At 32.7% G+C, this 9,814-nt stretch overlaps 1 protein-coding gene across 2 annotated transcripts; it reads left to right on the top strand.

Annotated features, from left to right (window-relative positions):
• Positions 1 to 5,890: 5,890 nt before the first annotated feature.
• On the top strand, positions 5,891 to 7,294 carry LOC7477424 (ribulose bisphosphate carboxylase small subunit, chloroplastic). 2 transcript variants are annotated; one of them, XM_024598703.2, is made up of 3 exons: positions 5,891 to 6,143; positions 6,309 to 6,436; positions 6,846 to 7,294. In XM_024598703.2, exons 1-3 carry the CDS (start codon positions 5,961 to 5,963, stop codon positions 7,006 to 7,008), a joined length of 474 nt encoding a protein of 157 aa, XP_024454471.1. In that variant the 5' UTR covers positions 5,891 to 5,960; the 3' UTR covers positions 7,009 to 7,294. The 2 variants fall into 2 exon arrangements, with proteins under 2 accessions (XP_024454471.1, XP_002305162.3); XM_002305126.4 differs by having other exon boundaries at positions 5,895 to 6,143; positions 6,309 to 6,443.
• Positions 7,295 to 9,814: the final 2,520 nt, after the last annotated feature.

Raw genomic sequence — 9,814 nt, 5'->3', positions numbered from 1 at the left:
TAAAATATGCTAATTTAAGAAAAAACCGTTTTAATTAGTGTATGAGGGAGTCAAATACTGCAAGAGAATTTGAGCCAACTCTGTTTTTTTTAATTTTTTTTATTCCCTTTCCCCACCTCTCCTCTGTTTTCATTTTTTTACTTTTATTATTACACAACCACTGCTGTTATCATTTTACGTTACTAATTTATACCATATATTATAGCAACAATTAGATAATTTCCCATGTAACGCAGGTAATATCAAAAAAATTTAAATAGGAAAAATCTCAAGTTATGAAGAACTTGATGTTGTTACACTTTAAAAAATCATGAAAAATATAGTTTTTGTTGAATGAATTTCGTACGTGATGGAATTATAGATAATATAAATTATTTTTTGTTCAACCTCAATTTCAACCACAGTTTTAACCAAACATATATAAATACCAAACCAATCTCAACTAAAAATACTTTTTATAAAACAATTTTTTTTCAAATCACAACTACAAAAACTAACATAATACCTACCACACTCTAAATAAACCAAGTAAACAATACAAGATATAGAACTCCATTCATAGCCACAAAACCACATTGCTTCTCCTCCGCTCTTCACGTATATTTCTCCTGCTCTTCACACTGTTCTTGTTTATTTTTGCAGGGGAGCGTAGATGTCACTTCACCAACCAATGATCAAGCTTAGTCATTCCATCAAACACAAGATGCAGCTATAAAAACGCAATTCTGTCTAAAGTTTTCATCAATTATATAATCCTCAATAATTGAAAAAAAGACCCGTTTTAAGTCGGTGGAAGTCTGAATATTTGATGGTTGCTAGAAGACAAAAATACGCAAGGTTTCTTTTCTTTTCTTTTCGTATAAATAATAAATACACGAGGAGAAACTACTTATTTTGGGATTTTTTGTTCTTCTTTTTTCCCTGTCTTTCATAATTATACGAGGACAAAAATATGCAGGAAAGTAATGAGGTTCTGAATGTTCTCAAAACCTGAAGTTACTGGAGGATGAGTTTGAGAGGAAATTAAAGGGGTGAAAATTTCATGCACGACTGTCCAAAACATGCATGCAAAATGCGAAGATCACCCGTGGCATCTCCACTTTTTGAATAAGATCATGTCAAGTGCGAAATTATTTTCAGTTTATTTGGAAACCACCACGATGGTACTATGATGGTGTCTAGTAATCAGCTCCAGGTTTTTGGGAAAGCAAAAACCATCTTTCTGAAAACCATTGGCTTTGGAATATGGGGCATGTGTTATGGGACCAAAGGCATGTATTATGAGGACCAAAGCCTCCAAACATGGGAAAAAATGTACTCATTTTGGTATGTTTTTGCTAGATGAATGATTCGTTATGTAGAAGATAAGCAATATCCAACGATCTCAAGGGAAAGGAGCCATGAAGCTAATGTTGGAGCTAAATCCAATGATGATTAATCATTTAAGAATGTTTAGAGCGGTGAAAAAAATCAATTCAACACAATAACTTAAGTTGTTAGGTAAGATTTCAAGACATTATTAATATTATTTTCTAATATACCCTTACGAGAAAACTCTTTGAGTTTGAAACTTGCACAAGTCGAGATTATTTTGTATTTAATTTTTTCATCAAATAAATAGAGATTGTGAGATTCAAACTCATGATCGCTTGGTCATGAAGGCTCTGATACCATGTCAAAGAACTAATTCAACCTAATAATTTAAACTGTTAAGTGAGGTTTTAAGATATGATTTATATTGTTCTCTAGTAACGCTAACAAAAATAAAAGGAAAGATTATTAGAAAGAATTATACAGTTTCACTAATTAGTCCCTGGCCTTCCAAAAAGATCATGCTAAAGAATATTTCTTTCACTAGACTTAGCTACGAATATCCAATTTCATCCGTACTTCGATTTCGTCTATCAAGAAAAGGAATTTATTTGCTGTAATCACGTAACTTTAATGGGCATATATCTTAACAAATATTGAAATGCAAGAAAAAGTAGGACTTGATCTCAGAATCCAAAGGAATAATTGCACGTCTAAACAGCAATTAAGGTGATGAAATTCGTGCAAAATGTGAAGGTAGCATACGGGAGCGTCTTCTAATATTTGATAGCTATTTAATAAAACTACTATATATATGTTTGCTTGTCCTTAGCTGCTAGCTCCAAGTATTTATGAAAGTGATGCTGCCTTTGCTAAATTAAACCAGTGCTTTGTAATGATCTCTGCAAGTGTGGCTAGGCCGGGCATGGCGAAGATTCAAAGCCGACCATAAGGAAGAAATTAAACCAGTGTTCATGTTTCTTTCTTCTTCATGTGCGTAACCACCATTATTCCATTGATTTTAAACCTTTTAGTTGCTCGATGATTTCATTGAATATGGAATAGTGGAATCATTTAAATGGAAAATAATTTGCATGCTGAGCAGCTGAGACATACACAAATAACTCATCGAAAGACTGCCGCCTAGGCTGTCATGCAGCTATATTTGTTGTGATTTAGCACATGGACGGCTGCTAGCTAGTTATTTGGAAGACCACCTCACCTTCTCAATATTATTATTTAAAAAATAAAAAAAACTGTTATTCTTATCGAGTCTACTCTCCCTTATCGTCCAATTAGTCGATTCATAGCAGCAATTTTTAATTGTTTTCCAATGATATCAACATCTTGATTATGGTTAATGAATGTGATTTCACGGTGTAATCACTGTTGTCGTAATGCGTATGCTCTGTTGCATGACCAATCTTTTATAAGAAAACATTCCCTCTTGTGATTTTCTTAGTGTTGCTTTTTGTTAGGTTCATCCCCCCTGGAAATTGTTGAGCCAATCAAGGTGCTAATTAGACCAAATTAAGAAGCCCACATAGATTATTTTCGTATTTAATGACCATGGTGGCTCATCATGACTTGTAGTACCTAAAACAATTTAGCATTGAACCCATTTATGCTATGCAAAGATTAAGATTTTCAACCAATTATTGCCATTCAACTTTCAACACCCCACCACAAAAAAAAATAAAATAATAATAATAATAATAATAAGACTCTAATTAATATAATTAATATTGTGAGGTGACCTTAACTGGTTTTTCTATCTTTGATTCCTAAAGATCATCAGTTCGAGTCTCACAAACCTCAGGATCATTGGAGGTTTACATTGTTGTTAATTTCAGGGTCCGTGAAGATTAGTCAAGGTGAGCGCAAGCTAACCCGTACATCCACGTTAATAATAATAATAAAAAACTTTAATTACCCCACGCGCATATATATATTCAATTTGTGGTTTCAAATAAATTACAAGAACCAAACATTTTCGTGATTTTCTTTTCTTTTCAAATAAATTATAAGAGAAAATTAATGCTAACTATTAGTGTAATTTAATTTAATTAAAGTCCATATGGGAAAAGGGGCAACCCATAGTCTAGAAAAAGGTGAAATTAGAGAGGTGGCATCCATGCAAGAAAAGGTCCAAGAAAGCATGAAGAGGCGGCAGTGCGTTCAGACATGTAAAAGGGGAAGAATATGAGACCACTCGCCACATATACATCCCCCTCGAAAACGCCGTTTCAAGCTCCCGGTTTTCAGGAAGTCTTTTTCGATGGTTCCATCCCATTTTCTGAGCTAAAAACAGGTGACTGGTTTCTGGTTTTTTGTGTATGAACATTGGCGATTAATATCTTAATCATGATTAAGAGAACACTTATAATTATAATCAAGGGACAGCATTAACTAATTTAGTTGATCTCAATTACATCACGTAATCTTAGGACACCCAACGTGGATTAAATTATGTATGTAACTTGGTAGAGATTTGCACTCGAACCCTAGATGGTCGGCAGAATGTACTTTTTTTTTTGTGTACAACTAAGAAGGTTCTCTTTTTCTGAGTTTGATTGCTTTTATTTTTAAATATATTTTTTTTGAAAAAAAGTTCAATTAATTTTTTAGTGTTTTTTTACCTCCAATGTACTATGTTAAAAATAAAACACACACACACACACACATATATATATATATATATATATATAAAATATTTGTTTTTGGCTATTAAAGCCATGGTGAGTCTGTGATACAAATTTTAATCAAATTGCAAATTCAAGAACCTTAAATTTAGAGTCACTCTCGCTCATTCAAATAAATAAGAGATTTTAGGAGGGAATCATATCAGCATCCAACCTATCCATCAATTTTAATCGGATCCCAGAACTACAAATTAATTTTCCCAATTGAATTCCTAAAGGATTGGACATTTCTCAATTGAGTATTCCAACAACTATATTTATTGGCATTTTCCGTTATTTCATGCAATAAATAGCATGAAACTATTTTGAAAACAATTTGACATTTTTCTATTAAAAAGCTACAATGATGTCAAATGAAACAAGAATTTCCTAACACGTGAGAATTTTTTTTATAAATTTAATCATTAGAAGTTCATAACACATTGGAGTCGAAAACAAAATTCTTACAAAATCTTCACCATCTAAGTTGTCCATAGCAAATTACATTTTTTACAAGAGAGATAGCGTTTGAAAACGCGGGCTAACTCGCTTTCTAAAAAATTTTAATTTTTGTTTTTTGCTAAAAATTAAATTTTTTTTTATGTTTTGGATTGTTTTGATACGCTGATCTTAAAAATAATTTTTTTAAAATAATAAAAAATTATTTTGATGTATTTCGGCATGAAAAACACTTTAAAAAGTAATCACAACTATTCTCTCAAACAGGTCCAAAATAAAAAAAAGAAAAAAAAAAAGAAGAGGGAGTTGCTGGGCTGTTTAGTAATGTGTAACGGAGGTGAGATTATAATGGGCTGGAAATGGTTTTAGCCCGACTTCTCTATAGAAATAGCCATGGGCCCATGGCATTCTTCTTTGGGCTAATTTAAACTGCTAGACCATTTTCTTTTTTTTTTCCCTAAGAAAGTACTGGACCAGACCATTAAGAACCCTGTCCACTCCTTGTTTACTTGGCCATTTTCAATGCATACTGAGCTGGATTTGATCGTTAGAGGACCTAAAGCATTGCTTACTTGTGACCACGTATTGCTTTAAATTTTGAGGTTTTGAGGGTGTTGTTTTTTAAATTATTATTTTTTATTTAGAGTTGTATTAAAATAATATTTTATTTATTTATTAAGATTTATTCTTGACATCAAAATAATAATAAAAAATATAAAAAAATAATTTTAAATAAAAAAAATTAAATTTTAAATAAAAAAAATTAAATTTTAAATGATCTTTATTTGGATCGCAATTCCAAACCAATACTAAAAACCAGATTGTTGAGCTTTCATGAATGTTTTGGTTTTACTTTCCATAATGAAATTGCTCCAACTAAAAAAAAAAAGGTAAAATCTAGTGAATCCAGCCAAACCTAATTGGTTAACTCTAAATTTTTTTATTTTAAATATGAAACAATATTATTTTTAAAAAATCTTATTGACCCAAATTGACATTAACTTCATATATATATATATATATATATATATATATATATATATGAAGTAAACTAAGCTCTAAAATCACTGTGTCAATGGCAAGCTGGCAAGAACCACAGAAGTGGTCATAAATATCTTAAATTAAGGGAGCTGAAAGAGAGAGTGGAATTAATCGAAAGGCTGCCTCAGCAAGAACCATAAAGCCATAAATTAACTAGCATCACACATCCATGACGTCCTCCATGGGATGAGATAAGGTCATCGAGCTTCTTCCACGTGGAAACCTCTTTGTGGTGCTAACGATGAGGCTAGCATCAAAAGAATTCCCACCTTCATGTGGACAGAATAGTGTAATGTCATCACTTATCGTATCGAACGGTCAAATTCCGCTCATTATCAACTCCACTGATTTGTGACCGTAGGATACGAGGGGGACAAGTTGAAGCACTATATATAGGAAGTGACAGTAAAGCGAGTTCAGAATATCACATTTATAGGGAGCACTGCATAGCTTACAAGCTTGTAAGAGATGGCTTCCTCCTCTATGATCTCATCGGCAGCCGTTGCCACCGTCAACCGCACCCCGGTACAAGCCAACATGGTGGCACCATTCAATGGTCTCAAGTCTGCCGCAGCTTTCCCAGTCAGTACCAGAAAGGCTAATGACATTACTTCCATTGCAAGCAATGGTGGACGAGTTCAATGCATGCAGGTAACCTAATATAGACAGACTTCATACTTCGATATCGGTAGATTCAGTACAGCTAGCACGCTTAATTTTATTGTACCAACTTGGCAATTAGTCTTCTGTGCTCACTGTTTTTGGTTGTTGTTGTTGTTTCGACCACAACAAAATGTTCATACATTTTAAATATAGGTGTGGCCACCAACTGGATTGAAGAAGTTCGAGACTCTTTCTTACCTTCCAGATCTCACAGAGGAGGAATTGGCCAAGGAAATTGATTACCTTCTTCGCTCGAAGTGGGTTCCTTGCTTGGAATTCGAGTTGGAGGTGATAAATCCAATCCCATAATCACACAATTCTCACTAATTATTGTTGTTATTATTACGAGGAGATGATTAATTAAGGACAGAGAGTAGAAATGTAGAATTGGAGCCCTGCTTTGTGCTTTTTATCACTAGAGTACTAAATTAATTGCACCTATACTATCACATTGAACACATTATGATTATAAACACTAAATTGTCGTCTCATTTAACCAGATGCTTGAGTCTGACATGGTTATTGAAATTAGAAGCTCAATCAAAATTATGAATGTATGAAAAAAGGAATTAGTCTATGCATGGTCGATTCAGTGATAACTAGATGGGAATCTTTAGCTGTATATACCTTGTAAAAACACAGACTTATTTTTTCTTTTGTGAAATTAATTGTATATGTTGGATTATGCAGAAAGGTTGGGTCTACCGTGAGCACCACAGCTCACCAGGGTACTATGATGGACGCTACTGGACTATGTGGAAGCTACCCATGTTTGGATGCACTGAGGCATCTCAAGTGTTGCTTGAGCTTGAGGAGGCAAAGAAAGCTTACCCTAACGCCTTTATCCGTATAATCGGATTCGACAACACGCGTCAAGTGCAGTGCATCAGCTTTATTGCCGCCAAGCCAAAAGGTGTCTAAGTCGTCCCAGAACTTGATGTGTCCCTAGCTATATCTGTTAGGGCCTTAAGGGTGGTTTGTTTAAATTGTACTTAGACCTTGGCAAAATGCTTTACCTCTTCCTTTTTTATTGGGTTTTTGGAGATGAATATCATTCTACTTTGTTTTTGTTTTTAGCTTCTGGATTCGGATGCTGAATCGGGCGAGAATTGTTGAATAAAAAGTAGATTATTTTTAAATCCGGATGATCCATGCTCGTGAAAAATGCTTTATTTTTACTGGCAGCTTTGGTTTTCATGCATCTAGTGTTAATTTGATTTTAAGTACCCTTGGAAGAATGGTTCTTGCATGTGGCTAGCTATAATTAGTCTTCAAAAGAGTATGGAATGAAATTGTTTACTATAATTATCTTGGTTTTTAACCTTGGAGCAGGTTATATATCCCTTAATCCTCCAAGATACATGGATAATGTCATTAATTAGGCTTTGGACACAAGATTAATGTTCTTAATGAAGAATTCCAACGTGATTTATTCGCAATCCTTGGTTAGACTCCCTGCCCAGTGCCTAAGAGCCAACTTGTCCAAGAAAAGACCATTTTTAGCTTACAATCACTTTGAAGCAGAAGAATGACTCTCATGACTACAAATGGAGTTCAAATATGGTAACCTAACTGCATTAAGAGCTCGACTTAAAATTGGCTATACATATATATATACATGCTCCTTAATGTTCATCATCAGCCTGCAATTATCTTTCTATTTATAACAGCGATTGAAAGGGCACAGAACGTACACAACTCCCAACTCTTTTAGGCATAAAACCATAGCAGCAAATGGAGAAATATTCAGACTCAGCTTCATTCATTGGTTTTAATTACTAGAACTCTAATCTAAGCTCATTAATGGACCTGAAATTTACAAATTTGAGTGAGCATTTGAGCTACTAGCTCAGTGTATACCACGTACCTTTATGAAAATGTCATATCCATCATGGAATTTAAGCATCTTGTATTGTATGTATATATAGACATTCCATATCAGCTAGGGTCCCCAAGTGCTTAACACTGACCCAGAGGAAAATAACAGCCTGAGATTACAAAGTCTACGGACTAGTATACTCCCTTTTGTTTTTGTTTTTTGGATCTCGAACTTCAGAAAATAATTTCTTGTTTAGAAATGGACAAAATATTCAAATGAATTAAGAGACAATGAGCGTGATAAACGTAAAAAGGTAGAAACAAATCCCATTTTCTCAGCCCCAAGTTGAGCGGACAGTGTTTTCCCAAAATCTTTCATTAGAGCACTATCCATATGGTTCAGTCATTTTTTTTTCTTTTAAAAAACTTGCATGGTTTCAGTCATTGATAGCTACACTTGTGGACATGCCATAAATAAGATAAGATGAAGGTAGAGAGATAAGAAGTGTTCCTTTCTTTCATTTTAGTTGCTTCCATTTTGTGTTTAAAATCTCAATGTCAAGGTGCTTTTCACCATATAGAATTAAGATGACACATAGATTTGAGGGGTTTTTTTTTTTTTTTTTTTTATGTGCCGGAAGAAATAAATATAAAAGAGATAGAAACGTGTCTAGTAGTTAAATGAATGAAAACAAAAATATAAAAATAAATTTATTTCTTTGATAATTTTAAAATAAATTTATATTATTTTAAAACATGATTTTTTTTTAGTAAATTGAGATAGTATCCAAAAGCCATATATGAGAACAACAATTTACAACAATTTTATGTCTCGTGTACTAGAAAGTAAAAAATATAAACCAAAGTATGGGTTCTATAACTAAATTATTTTTTTCTTACACTTTGCCATCTTGTATTGCTGAATTCATTCCTCTATTTTTCTTTCAATAATTTCATTATTGATACATTATTGTTTTTTACTCTTATTAGAAAATAATATAAATTATATTTTAAAATCTCACATAACAGTTTAAATTTTTGAATTGAGATAGATTTTTCATATGATGTGTGTTAAAAAATAATATATAAAAATTATATCTTGAAAAATCATTTAAGAGCTTAAGTTTTTTAGTTAAGATGATTATTTAATATATAGTTTTTTTTAAAAGAACCATAGATGTTCTTCAAGCTAAAAAAATTATATTGTAAGATTTGCTCTCTCATCTTTGATTTGTAGAAATTACCATAACTATGTTCGTTTTTTTCCTTCTAAATTATATTGTGAGATATGCCAATTAATTGTCAAGAATCTCTTTCGCATGGAACTTGAAAAAGAAATGCAAGATTTCAATATATGCTTATGGTCACAATGCTAAATCAGGTCATTGTCATTCCAACGGTCGAATGTTACAATAACTTCCAATTTTGATGTTTGTCTTTTACAATTTTGGTTGATTAATTATTATAGAATAATCTAAACCACTACTCCAAGATGTTCCTCACGAGGCTCCGATCATTATTTTACACGCAATCTCTTACCATCATAATCATAAGAATAAAGCTTTTATTTTTGTGGAGTAATGGATGCCAATTGGGCTCTTTCTTGCTTCTCCCATGGGTTAGACCCATTTGTTGTGGCTGCCAATTGGGTTCTTTCTTACTCTTGTCTTGGGTTTGCCGAAGAAGAGACCAAAAAGAAGTAATAATTTCTCAACTTTGAACTATATTAAAATTATTCTTTTTTGGAAAAAGAAAAACTTCATGATATTAATGTGATTGATTTGGTACACCTGCACCATGTAATATAATTGAATTGATTCACATGAACATCTAATAATTTC

The sequence above is a fragment of the Populus trichocarpa genome, chromosome 4 (genome assembly GCF_000002775.5).
Source record: "Populus trichocarpa isolate Nisqually-1 chromosome 4, P.trichocarpa_v4.1, whole genome shotgun sequence".
Classification (NCBI taxonomy): domain Eukaryota; kingdom Viridiplantae; phylum Streptophyta; class Magnoliopsida; order Malpighiales; family Salicaceae; genus Populus; species Populus trichocarpa.
The sequence above is the reverse complement of the archived record's forward strand: the minus strand, read 5'-3'. Positions and strand labels throughout refer to the sequence as shown.

Excerpts from the sequence above, each read along its gene's own strand:
- LOC7477424 (XM_002305126.4), top strand. The coding sequence starts at position 5,961 with ATGGCTTCCTCCTCTATGATCTCATCGGCAGCCGTTGCCACCGTCAAC. Across the intron at positions 6,144-6,308 it reads GACGAGTTCAATGCATGCAG|GTGTGGCCACCAACTGGATT; the intron begins GTAACCTAATAT and ends TTTTAAATATAG. Across the intron at positions 6,444-6,845 it reads GCTTGGAATTCGAGTTGGAG|AAAGGTTGGGTCTACCGTGA; the intron begins GTGATAAATCCA and ends TGGATTATGCAG.